General features: G+C 42.8%; 1 protein-coding gene across 3 annotated transcripts in view; it reads right to left on the minus strand.

Annotated features, from left to right (window-relative positions):
* Dtnb (dystrobrevin beta) overlaps positions 1-21,241 on the minus strand; it is a 202,399-nt gene that overhangs the window by 117,018 nt on the left and 64,140 nt on the right. For all 3 annotated transcript variants that reach the window (XR_007589235.1, XR_007589234.1, XM_050125874.1), the window contains exons 7-8: positions 19,261-19,366; positions 18,472-18,638 (exon numbers count right to left, since the gene is read on the minus strand). Coding sequence is in view for 1 of the 3 variants with exons in the window: in XM_050125874.1 (XP_049981831.1) it covers positions 18,472-18,638; positions 19,261-19,366 (273 nt within the window). In the remaining 2 variants the exon portion in view is untranslated. The remainder of the gene's footprint in view (positions 1-18,471; positions 18,639-19,260; positions 19,367-21,241) is intronic.

Genomic DNA, 21,241 nt, shown 5'->3' on the forward strand with positions numbered 1-21,241 from the left:
ATAATTTCCTGGTCAACACATGAGGCCTTTAATTTTTCTACATTTCTGCCAACACTTGTTATTGTCAGTAGTATTTATTTTAGCCATCCTAGTGAGTCTGACATCTCACGTGAATTTTGTTTTGATGTTTGTTTAAGACAAGATCTCAATATGCAGCCTAGGCTGGCCTTGGCTGCAGGACCCTTCCACACCTACCTTCAATAGAGGCTTGCACCACATCATACCCAGCATTTCATGTTTTTTATTTTTATTTCCATAATGGTTATTATTGTTAAATATTTTTTCATTTGTTTGTTGGCTACTTGTGTATTTCTTTGGAGAAATAATGCATTCAAATCCCTTCCTTGTTAATTTATCTTTTGAGCCAAGTCAATGCTATGTAGACCTGGTTGGCCTTGATTTTGCAGTGATCCTCTTGTCCTTGTCTCCAAAGTTCTGGAATTATAGGCATGTGCCATCACACCTAGCCACTAAATTAGTAAATAAAAGTCATATATATGTATGTCTGCATGTGTTGGCCACATGTATGTAGGTAACACGAGGGCCCAGAAGACAGGGTCAGATTTGCTGGAATGTGGGTACTAGGAACTAAACTCTTGTCATCAGAAAGAGCAATAAGTACTCTTAACCTCTGAGCCATCTCTTTAGACCTAATCTAGCTTTTAAATGGTGGTTTAAAAAGAAATCAAAATCCATCCCTTGTAAGTCATGACACAGTTCAGGATGCTAAGCATATTATTCACACTGTTGTGACACAGGTCTGCAGTGTTACACCCATCAAGAGTCTTCCACACAGCTTCTGGTCTTCACAACTCCACCTCTCCTGTGCCCATTTTTATCCCATGTTACTTGGTTTTCTGTAGTTACTGCTGCTGTGTTTTAAACATCTTTTAAATACTGGTTACAAGACCTTGCCAAATGTATAATTTTCAAATACTTCTCCATGTAGAAGAACATATTTTTTGATCTTCTGTTTGTTCGTTTGTTTGGAGACAGAATCTCATATGTAGCCCTGGTTGTCCTGGAACTATGTAAACCATGTCAGCCTCAAATTCAGAGATCCACCTGCCCCTGCCTCCCAAGTGTTTGGATTAAAGGTGTGCGCCATCACTGCCCGGTTGTTTTTTACTTTCTGGTTTTTGTTTTGTTTTGTTTTGTTTTTTGCTTTTTACTTTCTTAATAGCAACTTTTTTTAAGATTTATTTATTTATTATGCATACAACATTCTGCCTCAATGTATGCCTGCACGCCAGAGGAGGGCGCCAGATCTCAGTACAGATGGTTGTGAGCCACCATGTGGTTGCTGGGAATTGAACTCAGGACCTCCAGAAGAGCAGTCAGCGCTCCTAACCTCTGAGCCATCTCTCCAGCCCCTTAATAGCAACTTTTAAAGTATCAAAGTTTTTCATTTTATTAAGTCCAGTTTACCCACTTTTCCTTTGTTCATTGTGCTTTTGGTGTTCTATGTTGTCTAACTCAGAGAGATGAGGAACTTGTATCTATGCTTTTGCTCTTACATTTAGAGGTGTGATCTATTTAGTGTGTATACGATGTGTGCCAGTGTGCAAAGTGTGCAAAGCACATGCCCATGTGTGCACATGTAGAGATCAGAGAACACTGGCATCCTCCTCTGTCTTTCTAAATCTTATTCCTGTCCCAACCGCCTGGTCCCAAATAACCAATACAAAGGCTGAATATAAATCATAAATGCTTGGCCGATAGCTCAGGCTTGTTCCTACCTAACTCTTACATTTTAAGTTAACCCATATTCCTTATTTATGGTCTGCCACATGGCAATAAGTTTATTAACATGGCACATTCATCTCTTGCTTCCTCTGCATCTGGCAGGCGACTCCTGACTCCACCCTTCTTCCCATCATCCTTAGTTTGGTCGCCCCACCTATACTTCCTGCCTGGCTATTGGCCAATCAGTGTTTCATTAAGCCAATTTGAGTGACAAATCTTTGAAGTATACAGGAGGATGATTCCACAGCAACAAGGTCTCTCACTGAACTCAGAGTTCACAAGTTTTGGAGGTACATTAGCAGTCAGCAAGCTCTACCAATCATCTTCTCTTAGCCTCCTCATTCCCCTCCAGTGTGGGGTTTAAATGTATGTATGACTATTTTTATGTAGATGCTAAGATCTGAACTCAGTTCCTCATGCTTGCATAGAAAGCATTCTTACTCACTGAGCCATTCCCTAGCACTCTCTGTTAACTGCTTTAAATAACTTATCTTACAAAAAGAAGGGTCTCTCCCCTTCTTCTTCATGTGAATGAACATCTGTTTGTCCTAGCACCTTATTCTGAGATGACTGCTCTTGGAAAACAGCAAACGATGCTCTCATCCTTGTGAGAAAATAGGGAGTGGCCATAGTGGCTCACTTTCAGAAGCTGAGTTCTAACCCACTAATCTTCATGTACATCTTCACGCCAGTGCTATATCGTCTTTTTTACTGTTGCTTGAATTAAGTTTTGGAATCTGGAAGTGTTGGTCCGTCAACCTTGGGAATTTGGAAGGGGTATTCAGTTTCCATATCAATGTTATGATCGGCTTATGGAGTCACACAAAGCAGCTGAGATTTTCAAAAGGATGGCAGTGAATCTGAGGAATAACTTAAACAATGCTGCTGTTTGAACGTATCACACTCCCGACCTATGAGTCCTGCACGTCTTTCTGATTCCTTTAGTCTTCTTTTGATGATATTATGTGATGTATTATAAAAGCTTACCTTTTCTTTGGTTAAATTTATTCTGATTTTGCACTTTTTGGTTCCTTTTTCTTGTGTGACTGCCCTGGAGGCGGGGGGGGGGGGGGGGGGCTTAAGCACGATGTTGAATGAATCTAACAAGAGCGGACATCCTTGTCTCATTCTTGACCCTATGAAGGAAGAGTCCGTTCTTTCACCATCATGCACGATGCTCACTGTGGTTGACAGACATTCTCTGTTAGGTTGAGGATGCTCCCTTCGACTCTCCTCAGGCATTTCTGGTTTGCTCCTCCCCGCCTCCTTTTTGAGAACAGGGGCTCACCATATGGCACACACTAGCTTTTAACTTGTTAATGTATCAAGGATGATCTTGATCCTCCTGCTCTACCACCTAAGTGCTAACATTACAGTCATGATGTCATGCTTAGTTGGTGCTGGGGACTCAACACAGGGATTCTTGCATGCGGGGCAAGCACTATACCACCTGAACTATATCCCCAGCACAAAATTCTGCCTTTAATCACAAAAAGGCATTAAGTTTTGCCAAATTCCTTCTTTACATTTATTAAGAGAATTGTGCAACTTTTGTACTTTATTTCATTAAATGATCTTTCTCACATTAACTCATATTGATTTTATTGAATTTTTCATGTTGAGCCAACTTTGCAACCCTGTAGCAATTCTCACTTGGTTATACTGTATAAGATTTTATGTTCAATTAAATTTGTTAAGGTATTTTGCATCTATTCATTAGTCTATTTTTGTTTTTAATTCTTTTGTTTTGGCATCAGGAAAACTCTGACTGGATAAAATGAGTTTGAAAATATTCTGATCTCATCTATTTAGGAAATTGTAAATCACTGGTAATAATTCCTTAAATGTCTAATAGAACTCACCAACAAAACCACTAAGGCCTGGTGTGTTGGTCTCGGTATGTCTGTGTTCTGTCTCTGTCCCCCACTACCCTCCAGGCACTAGGGTCTCCAGCAACCCAGGGCTGGTCTAGAACTTGCCATGTGCCTAAGACTGTCCCTAAAGTCCTGATTCTTCTGCCTCAACCTCCCACGTGTAAAGATTACTAACTCGATAGCTTTACTTGTTATACCTGTTCAGATTCTTCTGTTCCATGTGAGGATGTAGCTCAGTGGTTGAACATTTGCCTAGCGTTGCTAGGTCAACCTAGCAAGGTTGGCAGCCTGAATCAATGTCAGTAGCTTGCTGACTGCTCTATCTTACAGAGCTATCCATCTTCCTGTCGGACCACATTCTACTGCTCTACAGAGAACCATCACTCGATATCTTCTTTATTATTTTAGACTTATGGTTTTGGCTGTTTGTTTTCATTCCATTTATTTTCATTGCAAACCCATGAAGGTGCAGACTTTCTGCTCATCCCAGGAAAACCCCAGCACCCACAATGGTGTCAACTAAGTAACAGGTATCAAGTAAGACTCTGTTGAATCTGAACAAGTGAGCAAACCTGGAAGCAGGAAGTGAAGGGAGAGCCTGTCGAGGCTTTTCTCGCTGCAGTAGAAAGGATGTGCTGAAAGGAGGGGGAGACTACTTAAAGAAGGAAGACTTCCTCAACTGATGGCGTCCCAGAAAGGAAAAGGCAAGATGGCCAGAGAGATGTGACGGCATTCCAAGGTGGAGAGCCAGCTTGGAGTGCAGACGAATGCGCGGTGACACTAATCTGCCTTATACAGGGCTCTCTTAGAGACGGCGGTAATTACCCAGGACATTCGCTGGCACAGAGATGGATTTTTTTTTAATTAGTCACATACTAGCATTGGGGAGATGGCTCAGTCAGTAAAGTGTCTGCCATGCAAACATGAGGACCCGAGTTTTATCTCCAGAACCAGAAAAAAGGTCAAGCATCACAGTACATACATGTAATCCCAGAACTAGGAAGACAAGGAGGGCAAGGCCTGGGGCTGCTGCCAGTCAGCCTGGCCTGATCAGTAAGTTTCAGGATAGTGACTGCTTCGTAAAACACGGGGGACAGCAAGGAATGACGCTCAAGGTTGACTCTGGCCTTTATATGCACAAGTACGTATACCCAGGAAGATACATACATGTACAGACATACACAAAGTCACCTACAACGGAGTTCATGACACAAGAATAGTAACCATACCTGAGCTGGATAAAGAGAGAAGCGAAAATACCAAGAAACCCAGACACAGACAGGGAAATGGGTTTGGAACAGCAAGGAGATTAAAGGATGACCTCAGTGAGATCAGAGGAATGAATCAGGAGCGATAACAGCTTGTCAAAAGAGAGCTGCTCAGTCAGTGGTCGAGGGAGCCGAGCAGACAGATGGGGTGAAATGTCCGGCATAATTGTGGGGCAGGTTTGAGGCTCAGTGGAGGAGATCATCAGAACTGGAGAAGTCAAGAGACTGCACAGCCAGGATTTAACAGGCTTATCTCCACAGACAGTAAAATTACCAGAGAGATAAGAGCGGATGTGGAATCAATCCCCCAGAGCAAAGGGGTATGACCACAAAGTCGGGAAATAACGTAGCTACAAAGGAGGGCAGCAAGACTGGCCTGTGCCTCTAAGCAGTGCCTTGATTTTTTTTTTTTAATTAAGAGATTTCCAGGTATATTGTTCCAGAGGTGATAAATTGAAACACAATGAATAAAACAGTGAGAGTGACCAGTGTGAGTAGAATTAGAGATTAACCCTCGATGACACTCACTCTCAGACAGCCACTCCCCTGACCATGCGGAGAACTGCCCATCTTCCTTTAGATTACATAACACTATATGGCAAAAGGACTGCCACCCCAGTGGTAGGAGAGGACATGTGATGTGGGAGTGTCATATATCAATCTGTTGATTTCATTGGTTAAGCAATAAAGGAACTCCTTGGCCCTGATAGGTTAAAAGATAGGTGGGAAGAGTAAACAGGAGGAAGAGGAAGTGAGGCCAGACTCTGCTCTGCTCCCGGACAGGATGGACGGAGGCTAGAATCTTCCCGGTAAGCGCACCTTGGGGTGCTTACACACATCATTAGAAATGGGCTAGTCCAGGTGCGAGAATTGGCCTGTAAGGGCTAGAGTTCATGGGCCAAGCAGTTCTTTAAATGAATACAGTTTGTGTGTTGTTATTTCGGGCATGAGCTAGCCAAGCGGCCGGGGTGTTGGGGACGCAGCCCCGCCGCCGCTCTTATTTCAACAGACATGCGCTCCAGTTGGCTTTGGAGGCAGTGAATGCCCTTGTTGTCAAGGGCTGTGTGAGCTGCACGGCAAATGGCTGCAGGTGTCTACAAGCAGGAAAGTAGGGGCCACAGTTCAGCCACAGCTGCAAAGAAATACATTTTTTTCTCAATAAATATTTTTTATTGATTTTATTGAGCTATACATTTTTCTCTGCTCCCTTCCCTGCTTCTCCCCTCCCCTTTAATCCTCTCCCAAGGTCCCCATGCCTCCAATTTACTCAGGAGATCTTGTTGTTTTCTACTTCCCATGTAGATTAGATCCATGTACGTCTCTCTTAGGGTCCTCATTGTTGTCTAGGTTCTCTGGGATTGTGATTTGTTTTCTTTGCTTTATGTTTAAACCACTTATGAGTGAGTACATATGATAATTGTCTTTCTGGGTCTGGGTTACCTCACTCAATATGATGTTTTCTAGCCCCATCCATTTGCCTGCAAATTTCAAGATGTCATTTTTCTGATGTCCATTGTGTAAAGGGACCACATGACCACATTTTCCTTACCCATTCTCCAGTCGAGGGGAAGGAATACATTTTGCTAACAACCAGTGAACAGGAAAGATTCCCCACAACCCTCAGATCATGACAACACTTCAGCCTTGGTTGACACCGTATGTCAGCTCAGAGGGGTCTGGAGATGAGGGTCCAGCCACACCGTGCCTAGGCTTCTGACCAAATCTGTAGTGAGTGTCATACAGACAGAGAATGCTAAAACAGTGAGCCCAGGCCCTTTCAGGAGGTACTTCTAGATGATGTCTGTGGTTTCTGCACAATAGAACCCCTTTCCTTCACTCTCACCTGAGTCCAGTTTATAGGATAAGTCACATGGTCACCTTAACAATGATTCCACCTGTCACCTAAAGACACAAGGGGGTGGAGACAATAACCAGCAAAGCAGCAGGGAGTACAGGGTAAGTGGGGCTCTTACAGGGTGCTGCGGTGTTGCAATTCAGCTGGAGAACTGCTGGGCTGAAGAGCACAGCAGCAATGCTGGTATCAAGCAAGACACAGAGGTGGCAGCTTTCTTTACTGCACCAACAACAGACGCAGCAGCCAAGGCAGACACTGCCTCAGTAGCTTTGGAGGATACCTGGGCACTGAGCCAAAAAACTGGACTCTGTAGATTTTCTTCTACATTTCTTCAAGTCTACGTTCCACTTCCTACTTGCAGGGATGCTATTTTACACATTAAAAAATATACCCAGGGATGGGGAAAGGTTAAGGACACCTGTTGCTCCTGCAGAGGACCTGGACTCACAATCATCTATAACTGAAGCACCAGGGAATCTGAGCCCCTCTTCTGATCTCCACAGGCACCTGGCATGCATGTAATGCACATGAGTATATGCAAGTACAACACTCATGCACATAAAATAAAATTTATACACACATCTCCAAATCCTCCAGGCTGTGCTTGCTGGCACACACCTTCAATCCCAACAGAGTTAGGGGGAATCTCTGTGAGTTTGAGGCCATCCTGGTTTACATAGTGAGTTCCAGGACAGCAAGGGCAAACAGCAAAACCCTGTCTCAATAGTTAGATAAAATAGACAGACAGATATAGATTTTCCCTCCTATTTAGATTTGTGCTATGTGTAAAATAGTAATTAAATGATGACATGTATCCATTTGAAACTGGAAAAAGTATGGCAAATAAGCACACATTTTTTTCTCCCAGAATAGATTACCAAATTCAGAATGTAAGAGGTGCAAGGATACAGATGCTAGTAGTGGCAGAGGTAGGCAGATCGCTATGATTTCCAGGACAGCCAGGTGTACACAATGAGTTCCAGAATATTCAGGGCTGCATAGTGAGATGAAAGAGGGGGGGGGGAGACGGAGGGAGGGAGGAGAGGAGAGGAAGGAAAATTAAGAATTGCTTCTGATAAATCTGGCTCCTCATATTAAATAGCTTAATTATGTATTATCAATGCTACAAAAATTACATATGAGATGATCAACAATATTTTTAAAGCAGCAGTATTTGTTTAACTTACTGTTAAACACAGACTACTTCCTCATAGATTTCTGAAGAGGATAAGACTGTTCAGAGGTAAAATCTGCCACCTGCTGGCTAAAAAGGTGAACTTTTCAGGTCACTCCCCCCCAGTTACATAACTAAAGACATTCTACTAAGAACCACGTCTGGATCCAAGAATATTTGCATAAATTCTCCCATACTTCCCCAACCCCCTCACCGTGTGGAATAACTAAGTAGGAATCCGTCAGACTGACCCTGGTAAAGTGAAAGCTAGGGTAGGCAGAGGCCTGAGGGGAAGGCAGAGATGAGAACATGGCTGCTTCCACACCTCACCACACAGCCTTGGCTGGCCTGGAATTCACTATGCAGTCTAGAGATCTGCTTGCTTCTGCCTCTGCAGTGCTGTAAAGGACTCTGTGAGAGTAAAGTTTAACATTATAAACATGAACATTAACCACGACCAGGGAAGCCCTGCTTGTATGAGAATGTCCCAAATGGCCAGTTGTGGTGGTGCACGCCCGGTAGGATTTGCTGAAGGAGGGAATGTTCCAAACAGAAACTGGCCAGAGATACCAGCAATGGGCTCTCTCCTTTCACAGGGTCTCCCTGCAAGTCCACCTGTCCAGTCCCCTACCTCGTCCTGGGCTGGCCTCAGTGACCCCACTGCCAGCTCAGAGGACGTGGTGGAAGAGCTGCTGCTCCTTCCAGCAAGGCGAGGACAGGCAGCTCTGCACTTGCACTATTTGCTCTCCAGATGCCTGCACCACAAAGTCTCCTAAACGTGAGTGTCTAGCTGTGATGGGTCTTCCTGACATCCCAAGTGGCAATGAGCATGAGAGTGACACCCCCACTCAGTCTTTCACACCACATGCACCCATACACCCCAATATTTCAGTCACTCCAAGAAAGGGCCCAGAATGCATCAAGTAGAGACAGTCAATCCCCATATCCTGCCCATAAACACCTGACACAAAGCCATGAGTATAACCGGATGGCTGCGATGCTTTATATCACTGATTTTGGGGGGTAGGTTTTTATGCAACAGAGTAATACCAAATCTTACAGCACTGCAGCTCCAATGGCAAAGTTACACAGATGTGAACCAAGTATTTCAGAGAAAACGACCTATGCCCTCGTGAGCTGGATATAAACCCTGAGAGTTACATCTCCACTCTTTGTTTCCAGGTGGAGAGGCCTCTGCCCCTCACTCGTTTTAACAGACTGGTCAGTCTGCTGGAGAGAGAAATGAACGTGCCCACCTTAGCCTGTTCCTATTACTTTCTTCTGGGGGTCTGCAGATTCCACAGCTTCCCAGAGCATCAGCATTCAAGATCTAGAAAGCTAGAGAAGCTGCCAGGTGTGTATATATAGAGCGAGGTGTTCAACTCAGAGGCTACATCTAAGTTCACTAAGTCCTGTCCATCAGAATTTTTCTCTCCTACAGCCCACCATCAGTCTCCTACAGCCCGCCATCAGTCTCACTCCTACAGCCCGCCATCAGTCTCATACAGCCCACCATCAGTCTCCTACAGCCCATCATCAGTCTAACTCCTACAGCCCACCATCAGTCTCCTACAGACCGCCATCAGTCTCCTACAGCCCGCCATCAGTCTCCTACAGCCCGCCATCAGTCTCCTACAGCCCGCCATCAGTCTAACTCCTACAGCCCGCCATCAGTCTCCTACAGCCCACCATCAGTCTCCTACAGCCCGCTATCAGTCTAACTCCTACAGCCTACCATCAGCCTAACTCTTGACTGAAACTGAGTGTGTGTGTGTGGAGAGGGGGGAATGGAGTGGGACTAATATCAAAAAGAAATGTTTCCAGAAGTAGAGTTAGGGCCTGGCAAAACAGTACAAGCCTTCAATGCCAGCTTGAAGGGAAAGCAGGAGGGCTAGGCTACACAGTAACCCTACAAAGAGGTGGGGATACTATTAGAAATAAAGTTACTTCAAGAAATGTCTATATTTGCCATCTCTGCTTCTCTTGCCTTTCCTCCCTTCTTTTTTTTTTCTTCAAGACAAAGTCTTACCACATAGTTCTGACTGTCCTGGAACTCACTCTGTAGACCAGGCTGACCTTGAACTCACAGAGACCCACCTGTCTCGGCCTCCAGAGTGCTGGGATTAAAGACAGTACTTGAAGCTGTCTTTCCTTCTTGAATTCACATTAATCAGGCTTTTGTCCCCATCCTTCCAAAGAAACTGTCCCTGTGCCAAATAATCCAAATATTAATGAATAAAGCATCAGTCCTGTCTGCTCACTCAACTACTAAACACTTCACAGGGTTGGTCACTCACTCACTTAATGTGATCTGTTACTGTAGCTTTAAATATAGGCATTCAAACTCTTTTTATGAGGCTACAATTACCCTGATACCCAAACCACAGAAAGACATTACTAAGAGAGAGAATTGCAGACCACCCTCACTCATGAACATTGATGCAAAAATACTAAATAAAATACTAACAAATCGAATCCAAGAACACATCAGAACCATCATCCACCATGACCAAGTTGGCTTTATCCCACAGATGCAGGAATGGTTCAACATATGAAAATCTGTCAATGTAATCCACCATATAAACAAACTGAAAAATAAAAACCACATGATCATCTCATTAGATGCCGAAAAATCTTTTGACAAAATACAACATCCGTTCATGATAAAGGTCTTGGAGAGAGTAAGGATACAAGGAACATACCTAAACATAATTAAGGCAATAAACAGCAAGCCAACAGCCAACATCAAACTAAATGGAGAGAAACTCCCAGCGATTCCATTAAAATCAGGAACAAGACAAGGCTGTCCACTCTCTCCATATCTATTCAATAAAGTTCTTGAGGTCCTAGCTAGAGCAGTAAGACACCAAAGGGAGATCAAGGGGATACAAATTGGAAAAGAAGAAGTCAAACTCTCATTGTTTGCTGATGATATGATAATTTACATAAGTAATCCCAAAAATTCTACCAAGGAACTTCTATAACTCATAAACACTTTCAGCAATGTAGCAAGATACAAAATTAACTTAAAAAAATCAGTAGCCCTCCTGTACAGAGATGATAAAAGGGCTGGAGAAGAAATCAGAGAGTCAACACCCTTCACAATAGCCACACATGGCATAAAATATCTCGGAGTAACTCTAACCAAACAAGTGGAAGACTTGTATGACAAGAACTTTACATCTTTGAAGAAAGAAATTGAAGAAGACACCAGAAAGTGGAAAGATCTCCCAAGCTCTTGGGTAGGCAGAATTAATATAGTAAAAATGACAATCTTACTGAAAGCAATATACAGATTCAATGCAATGCCCAGCAAAATCCCAGCAAAATTCTTCAAAGACCTCGAAAGAATGGCACTCAACTTCATTTGGAAAAGCAAAAAACCCAGGATAGCCAAAACAATCCTGGGAAATAAAAGAACTTCTGGAGGCATCAGAATCCCTGACTTCAAACTCTACTACAGAGCTACAGTACTGAAATCAGCCTGGTACTGGCATAAGAATAGACAGGAGGATCTGGAAACAACCTAAGTGCCCCTCAATCGAAGAATGGATAAAAAAAAAAAGTGATACATTTACACAGTGGAGTACTACACAGCAGAAAAAAATAACAACAGCTTGAATGTTGCAGGAAAATGGATGGAGCTATAAAACATTATTTTGAGTGAGGTAACCCAGACACAGAAAGATAATTATCTCATGTACTTACTCATAGGTGGTTTTTAAACATAAAGCAAAGAAAGCCAGCCTACAAACCACAATCCCAGAGAACTTAGACAACAATGCGAACACTAAGAGAGACTTACTTATAATCTACATGGGAAGTAGAAAGTATAAAAAGACAAGAACTCGTGAGTAAATTGGGAACATGGGGACTTTGGGGGAGGATTAAAGGGGGGAGGGAGAGGCAGGGAGGGGAGCAGATAAAAACGTAGAGCTCAATAAATATCAACAAAAAAGAAATACAAATAAATAAATATATATAGGCATTAAGTATAAGTCTATCTCAGATTTGCTCTTACACTCTAGATTTGTGTCCAGTGGCCTATTCAACCACACCAAACGAACAGCTATTTTAATACGACATGGCTGAAGGTAGAGGGTGGATTCCTGAGTTCCAGTCATGCCTGGGGACAACAGAAAGAGACCCTGCCTTAAAAAACAGAACTGAACATTTGATTCTAAGAGCTAGGCATGTACCACCTACAGTTTTCCCCTTCTTTGGCCAATATCAATTCCACCATGCGAGTGGCTCAGGACAGGCAGTGTTTCTCCACTCCTCTCCTTGGTTTCCTAAAGTCCATTATGCTGGTTCATAACTATTCCTAATTCAGTCCCTCTTGTCAGCTCATGGCTAGTGAAATGCTTGCCTGGCATAGAGGTCCTGGGTTCAAACTCCTGCAACACACACACACACACACACACTGAATTTGGGCAGCACTATTTCACAAGCTGGAGTCTCTCACTAAATAAAAACAAGAGGAGAAGGAGAAAGTTGACTACCAACTATAAGCATCCCTTTTTCTCTGTTTCCTGGTCTGTCAGATAGAGGCAAGGAGTTTCCTGCTACTATACTTCCCCTGCCATGATGGACTAGATTCCCTGAACCATGAGATGAAATAAATCCTGTTCCCATAAGTTGCTCTGTTATATATTCTGCCACAGCAACGAGGGAAGTATAACATAAGATTATAAGATTAGCACAACAATCTTCCACAAATAGTCTCTACGCTTCTCATTTATCTACATCATTTATTTTTTTTACCCAGCATCCAGACTGATCATTTTAAGGCATGGATGAAATTGTGTTATGCTACCCCCAAGTTCTACCAAGACTCCTCATTTCACTCAGAAGTCCTGACAGTGGCAACCAGAGCCTGGTTCATGTCCTGGCCTCTTCTGCAGTTCTTCCATGGCTCAGGCTACTCAGCCTCACTGGCTCCTTTGCTGCTCCTTCCCCCGCAGTCATCGCTCCTCCTTTTCCAAGCAAGGCCCCTGGAATCTCTGTACTCAGTCTCTAATCTCCTCAACCCCATCCTCTTGATTTAGCATCTTCATTTCTTGATCATGTCTGAGTCCTAGGCAGACCGGCAGAGGGGCTCCATCCATTTAGGTACCCAGCTGCCTTCCATTAAAGGCTCTTGCCTCACCTAGTTCCTTTGGAGATATTTCTGTTAGGTCAATGGGTATCAGCAGGAGAGGATAAAGACAGTGAAGATGGAGGAGGTGGCCTTGCCTAAAATGTAATACCCACTGGAGACTGGCCACATGGACCTGACTGCAGGAAGATGAGCTACATGAGTTACATGCCTCGGTAGAAAGGAAAACATGGTTTTGTGACCACTTTGCTCACCAAGTATCCCAACACAGTCAACTCCTCCCACAGCAGACACAGGACGGAAGGTCCGCCATCCATTTAGTCAGTACATCTAAGACTGTGTGTATGGCGCTGTCTTTCTCAGGACCGTATGCAACTCCTAGTGATGCTATCTATGACCTGAAAGGGAGTTACCTGCACCTTCCCCCACTCCCAAGATACACTGGGGGACAAAAACAGGAACTTTGTGCTTGGTCTTTGTCTTTTCCTCAGGTTTTGGTTTCTTTGTTTTAACAAGGTATCATGTAGACCAGACTGGCCTCAAACTTCCTATTCTACTACCCCAGTGCTGGGATTAGAGCTTCGCACCACCACACCTGGCTGTGAGTCTCTTCCTTCCCCCAATATCTCTTCTTCTTCTGAAGATAAACAACCTTTATAACACACCACCTATCCTTGCCCCTTACTGGCATCAGAACAAGTTCTGGGTTGTCTAAAGTGATTGTCTAGCTCAAAAAATAAAAGGCCTTTTCAGTTCAGGCTCATGGATTCGTTGCCAACATGACTCCCTAGAAACACAGTGGTCCTTTGATCTACTTGTTCCCCATTAGTTCTGCGGCCAGGAACTAGTTCTTTCCTGGGCTGACGTATTTTTCACGGCTCTCACTTTCAACTGACAGGAGCCACCTAGAAGCCACATGAAACAAGGTCCTGACTTATCTGCACAACAGAATCTCTTGGGACACTGTGAAAACGGTCCTCATGTAGATTCCATGGACCTCAACCCTTCACTCAGAAGCTCTACAGATGGCCCTTTGTCTTTTCAACTGTTAAGTCTACTAGGCTTTATAAATACACTCATCTCTTACTTGACACCATCTAAGACAGCCTCTTTCTCCTTACACCACCCCAGTTGTCAGGGCTTTCTCGATTTTCTCTTACTCTTTACTTACAAACCAGTCAATCCTTTCCGAAGCCATCTCTTTCCTGCAATACCTTATACTGTCAACAGAGTCACACTGTGATCCTTTCCAACGCTGGGCTTAGTTGGTATGAAGTTACTTTCAAGTACCCTAATGACAAATTTACCAATTTGGTTACAGTTATGTCATATGATTTCTTTCTACTCCATCACTTGACTTATCCGTTCATTGGTGTCTCAAGCCAACACCACACCCTTTTTCTTTTTTATTTTGTTTTGTTTTATTTTTTCGAGACTGGGTTTTTCTGTGTAGCTCTGGCTGTCCTGGAACCCACTCTGTAGTCCAGGCTGGCCTCAAACTCACAGAGATCCGCCTGCCTCTGCTTTCTGAGTGCTGGGATTAAAGGCGTGAACATCACACACTTTTAAGGTTTTACTAGTTGTGCACTCCTAGTACTAAGTACTATGGAATGAAAACTTTATTTAAAACAAGGGGTTTTCTATTTGTTTTGGTGTGTGTGTGTGTGTGTGTGTGTGTGTGTGTGTGTGTGTGTGCTGGAAACTGAGCCTACTTGTAAATACCAGGCAAGTTCTCTAACACTGAGCTTTTAAATTTCATTTTGAGACAGACATTTGCTAAGTTATTCAAGGGAGCCTTGAACAGCCAATCGTCCTGTCAACTCAACAGCAATGGGAACACAGTTCTTATCCTGCCCCCATCTCAGGCAAAGGGGTTGGCACATGCTCCTCTCTACCCACCATTCATGATAGGTCCAGTTACTTTTTTTTTTCTCCACAGTTTAACTTTCCACAGGATCCTAATGGAGTTCTCTGAAGTGAGGAAGTAGAGACAGAGAAGACAGTCTAATCATTAACTGTCTTGGGGAAAGACACACATCTGTTCACATTCCACTGGTGAGAACTAGTCACGTATTCTTCCCATATAAAGCTGGAGAAGGAGGTGTGGAAAGCAGTCCAGACACCCAACAGAGTAAGAAAACGAAGACATAGCAAGTCCTCGCAATGTTTTTCATATTCTAAAACATTTTCAAGAGGGCAACAGTCTTTGACTGGTTTGTTCATGGAGGTATCACTGTGCTAACTACATATGTAAGTGCTCAAAATGTCTTTCAAATGAACAAATGATGCTCAGACAGGAGGGATATCGGGTATACTACCATACAGCACTTTTGGGGGGAATGAAAGCTAATTAAATACACTGAGGTCTAAATCCATTGAATTGCTGCTTCTTTACTTAGATGAAACAATAAATTAGGGGCTTTGGGAAAATAAAAAATAACCTTACAAACACTAAAACATACATATATTGAATCTACAGTGTAACTTCTTCAACAAACCAGTCAAACAAACTAAAATCTGTTGCTGCAAATACAGAAGCATTCATTTCAAATTCTGGTGCAGACAGTGGAAAACATTCAAGAACTCACCATTAGACTGATAACAGCGGTTGGGATACGGCTCAGTAGGAGAACACTTGCCTTGCATGCATAAGGAAGGCCTTAGGCTCAGTGCCATTCCACCAAAAAAATAATTATGTATCTTTTTGTTACATGGAAATTCCTTTATTGGGCCTCAAAATTAACCCACATTCTCCTCAAAGGGCCTGGTTGATGCACCTACTCTTAATTTTGAGAACAAATTATACATAGACACATATACTAACTGTCGGTACCCATGAACCAGCCCTAGGCATGCAATCCATCAAAATTCAGAGTCAAAACTATGTAAGCTGATAATACTAGATTTTTGAAAATCTTTTTTTTTGTTTGTTTGTTTGTTTGTTTTTCGAGACAGGGTTTCTCTGTGGTTTTGGAGCCTGTCCTGGAACTAGCTCTTGTAGACCAGGCTGGTCTCGAATCACAGAGATCCTCCTGCCTCTGCCTCCCCGAGTGCTGGGATTAAAGGCTTGCGCCACCACCGCCTGGCGATTTTTGAAAATCTTAAGTTACTATAAAAAATAAAGGAATTCATAAGGCAGGAAAAAATGCAGAAAAGATAAAAAAAGAGAAATATTTAAAAAGAAAATATTCATAGCATTGTGAGGATCAAATAAGTAAAAATTTATTTATGGATTCTGCACCTTTTTTGTCTGTTTGTTTGGTGGTGAAAGATAAGGTATTAACACAGGCTGGCCTGAACTCATGGTAATCCTCCTGCCTCGGCCTTCCAAGTACTGGTATTACAGGCATAAATCACCATGCCTGGCTTGTACTTTTCCGTATGTATGCTGTAACTCAAAGAAAAAATTCAAAGAGTATATGAAAGGTTCTTTTGCAAACCATAAAGCAGTATTCAATTACTGATCTTTAAATAAACACAAAATCCATACTTTTGAAAAGATTATAAACTGGGTAAATGAGCAAGTTCAAACTAAGGGATTAAGAAGCCCCTTTCTCCCCACACACCAACATTCAAATGAAATTCTCCCAAGAAGCACGCCAGCAGACCAAATCACCATAAAAAGTGATGGAGCAAAACCTGCCCAGTTCAGGCAGGACTCTAAACTAAAACCCACAGAAAACAAGTTGATCAACCAATCAGCATAGTGGGCTATAGTGCTTTACACAGGAAAAGAAAAACAGGAAATCAAGTTATCTTATTTAATAATATTTTTTAGGTGCTGGAGAGATGGCTCAGCGGTTAAGAGCACTGACTGCTCTTCCGGAGGACCCAGGTTCAATTCCCAGCATCCCCATGGCAGCTCACAATAGTATGAAGATCCAGTTCCAGGGGATCTGACACCTTCATACCAATGTACATAAAATAAAGATAAATAAACCATAAAATATTATTTTTTAAAATTACTGGAGGGGGGCTGGAGAGATGGCTCAGCGGTTAAGAGCATTGCCTGCTCTTTCAAAGGTCCTGAGTTCAATTCCCAGCAACCACATGGTGGCTCACAACCATCTGTAATGAGATCTGGTGCCCTCTTCTGGCCTGCAGACATACACACAGACAGTATATAACATAATAAAATAAATAAAGAAATATTTTAAAAAATAAAATAAAATTACTGGAGGGGTTTTCACTTAAAATTTTTTTTAGCCAGGCGGTGGTGGCGCATGCCTTTAATCCCAGCACTCGGGAGTCAGAGGCAGGAGGATCTCTGTGAGTTCGAGACCAGCCTGGTCTACAAGAGCTAGTTCCAGGACAGGCTCCAAAACCTGTCTCGAAAAACCAAAAAAAAAAAAAATTTTTTAAATGACCTTAAACCAAAACATAGCACTGGAATGCACAAGTGGACAGTGAACAAGGTTTTGTAGTTAGCTCTGACTGAGACAGATACGATTATGTTTCTAACACAGCATCACATGTTCTGGCAATACAGTCAAGTGTACACAGGGGTTGACACTTGGTATTTTTCTTTCCCTTCTGTTGGTTTGTTTATTTTTCCTTGGTTGAATTCTAGGAAAAATAAAGGGGTAAGGAAACCCAGTTATTAAGGTCTTTTAATATCTGTAGTCCAGGAGGTACCAGGGAAAGACCCCAGGTCTGGAGCCATACTTCTGGCTCTGTGTGCTCTTCTACAATTTAGTTAAACAAGTGAACAACAAAATTAGAAATAAATCAAAAGATGTGAAGAAAAATACTTAATGAGATCATATTACATGATTTACAAACACACCAGGAAGAGCAGATGTCAATCTCAACTCAAATTTTGGTTTTTGCTTGTTTTATTTGCTTCATTTCAAGACAGGATCTCACTATGCAGACCAGGCTGTAACTCAGAGATCTTTCTGCTTTGCCCCTTCAGTACTGGGGTTAAAGGTGTGCACCACCGTGCTTGGCCATCACCCAAGTACTATTTAAAAGCTACTTTTGAAGCTAAGAAGAGCAATGTGGCAATGGTTATAAAACACAGTCTCTCTCCAATCTAAAGGATAAACATATGTGACTCCGGTGTTACATGCCACTTTTTCTGCAGCATATAAACACATCAGCCTGCAAGGGAAACTACTCAAAGAAGGGCTTTAAACCCAACTGAAGGCTCAAGGGAATAATCTCTAGGAAGATCCCTTTTGTGTAATTTTTCAGATCAGAAGAAATTTACTTTTTTACTTTGCAAAGGGCCATTTTAAAAGCAGCTAACACCTGTACCTCAGTCTGCTTTTAAAGTCCAGGGAGGAGCAACAATGCAACTGCAACCCCAGCAGCCATGCGGACATGAAGATTTCCCGACACCACATCCGTATTGGGCAGGGCACATGCAGGCCACTAGACCAAGTACTCTTACTGTTACATACGAGCCAGGTAAACAGTTGAGAGTACACAATCAGAGACAAGCAGTTAGTTACCCAAGAGGAATGCTCCTTCATCTGGTGCTGGTTGCTGTGAGTGCCACTGGCATGGCCTCGCCAAAAGCAGTTCTGGCAGAGCTGATAATTGTGGCACTGCTGGCAGCGGTACCGGAAGCCCATCATGCTCTCGCAGTGACAGTAGGAGCACTCCACAGGATGGAAAACTGGTGACCAGGAAGAAGAGGGACAGGGGACAAAATAATGTCAGCATCGAGGAAAACAAAATCTGGCCAGCTGGTAAGTTCTGGTTTCACTGAGAGTATGTCTCAAAAGATAATGAAAGACACCCAATGTCCTCCACATGCTAAATGTACACACAAATACTACACACAAACAAACAAGAAATAAATCAGTAAAAATAAAGGAAAAAAAGGTCCAGAACTAAATTTTATCTTAGCAATGTTTTAATGACCCAAATTTGACTAGAGTTTTGGTGGCCAATACTGCAGAGCTCTCCAACTTTCTAAAGCTACGATTCTGATAAACCAAAAGGGGTGAAAAAAAGAAATTCCTGACCACATCGGGTAAATGCAAGCAATCTCAGGGTGAAAAAAAAATGTGCCCATACCAACCAGGTTTTCTTATTCCTCAGAATCCTATGTAAGTGACAAGACTCCTGCTTTTGTTATGAAATAAATACTCTCCTCCCGAAAACAAAAGCCACAAGTTCAAAGGATGACGTGCCAACAAACGTCAATTTCAATTTTTCACAATAATAGCTCAGAATACCGCAAACTGCTTCCTCCTCCCTGTGACCTAAGGGACAAAGGATCAAGCCATGCTCACCATTCTCCACATGGGCAAGCCTGTGCATGAGAGGTAGCCAGACAAGGCACTGGGGAGGAGGATCGGCCATCATGGTATCTAAAAACATATTCAGCATTATCTTCTTCTGTGAAGAGAAAAAAAAAAACAAAGATACTTTATATCTTGCAAGTGTCTTTAAACCTCTAGATTAATTTAAGATTCTCCCACCCAAGTAGGAATAAACTGCATCTAAGATTTTATAGCAAAATATTTTACATTATCACACTCACAATTACACACATTTTAATATACACACACTACTTCTATTGAAAATGCATCTCTACAGGCATGATTCCGCCTCTAAAAGTAGCTGTTAGGTGTCTTGACCTCCTTCACTGAGAGTAAGAAAAAGGAACAAAGCATTTAAATGGCTGGTCACATCCCACCCAAGTCAGAGCCAGCCAGAGCCCAGTGTTCTTCCAATCCCCAGTCCCGTTGTCCTGTGAGGGCGACAGACATCATATTCCTGCTAATAAAACATCTACAGCAACAGAAACTAAGGATGCCTGTTTAGGAGCCATATTTTCAGCATTCTCAGCAGCATCTGGTACACAGTTGGCATTTAATAAATAACTGTTGGGTAGCTGGACAGATGGCTTCACATATATACAGGCAAAACACCCATACACATAAAATAATAAAGTAAATAACAAGTAACCGTTGGAATAAATAACAAAGCAAGGTAAGGCACATATATCTGGACTCCTTCTCCCACTAGGCTGCACTTTTCTCTTTCAACAGATAGCTGCCACCATGTGGACCATTGACAGCATTATGCTCCCCACAGACAACCAGAAAACAGTCTGAAGACAAAAGTACAGTTAGATGATACAGACAGAAAAAAACTGAAGCAGTATTTCCAATTAATAAATTTTCTTTTTATTTCTTCTAAGCCACAAAAATACCCATCCAGTTCTAAAGAGAGAGGAAAAGGGACTGGACGCAGTGTCATGCAACGTAACAGGAAGCCTGCTGTGATAACACACACTCACAGGGTCACATCAAACAGCACTCGGAGGGACAGCAGAAATCCAGGAGGGGTGACAACACCTATAATTCCAGCAGCTGGAAGTCTGAGGCAGGAGGATCACAAGTTCCACGTCAGCCTGATCCCTAAGACGAGACCCAGTCTCAAATAAAGCAAGGGCCAGTGAGTTGGCTCTTCAGGGGAAGGCGCTCCTCCAGCAAGCCCGGAGACCTGAGTTTGATACCAGAACTCATGTGAAGTGAAAGGAGAGAACCAGAGCTGTACTCCGACCTCTATGAATGCCATGGCATGGGCAAGCATTCCTGCACGTGCGTACACACACGCACACACAGATATACACACACACAATTTTTTAAAGAAGAAAAACCAGAGACAAAGAGCAGCACACAGAGCTATACGACCCTGAAGGAGATTTTCTGAGCCCTGGTCCAGCAATGTGAAGATGAGGTAGAGACTGGAAGTACAGCTAGGAGATACAGCACCTGTCTAAATGTGTAAGGTCCCGAGTGTGACCTTCAGCACCAGAATTAAAAAAAAAAAAAAAAAGACACTGCACATGAAGACGGGGTATAGGAGTAGATAGGGCAAAGCAAAAAAAAAAAAAAGAAAGAAAGAAAGAAAGAAAAGAAAAAAGAAGAAGACACAATTTCATCCTACTTTCTCCCAAGCAAGAAGTGGTGACCCCAGGGAGCTTAAGACAGAAGAGGCCAGGATCGTCCACTGTGGCATCTGCCCATAGGACTCCACTCCTGTCACACCAAATACAAAAGCACACATTCACTCCTGGGCCTTTTGGCAACTATGAATATCTTGACTCCTAAATACATTAACTGGAAGTCACTCTGACCGAGGACATACATCTCTGAAGAAGAACCTAGAAGGCAAATAGAAAAGGAAGGCAAAGTAGAGGCCGAGTGGGAAAGAAAAAGTGGCTCGCACTGAAGGGAAGACAGGCCTAGGGCATCAAGGTGG

Source organism: Alexandromys fortis, unplaced genomic scaffold (genome assembly GCF_014885135.2).
Source record: "Alexandromys fortis isolate MF-2015 unplaced genomic scaffold, M_Fortis_MF-2015_v1.1 scaffold_252, whole genome shotgun sequence".
Classification (NCBI taxonomy): Eukaryota; Metazoa; Chordata; class Mammalia; order Rodentia; family Cricetidae; genus Alexandromys; species Alexandromys fortis.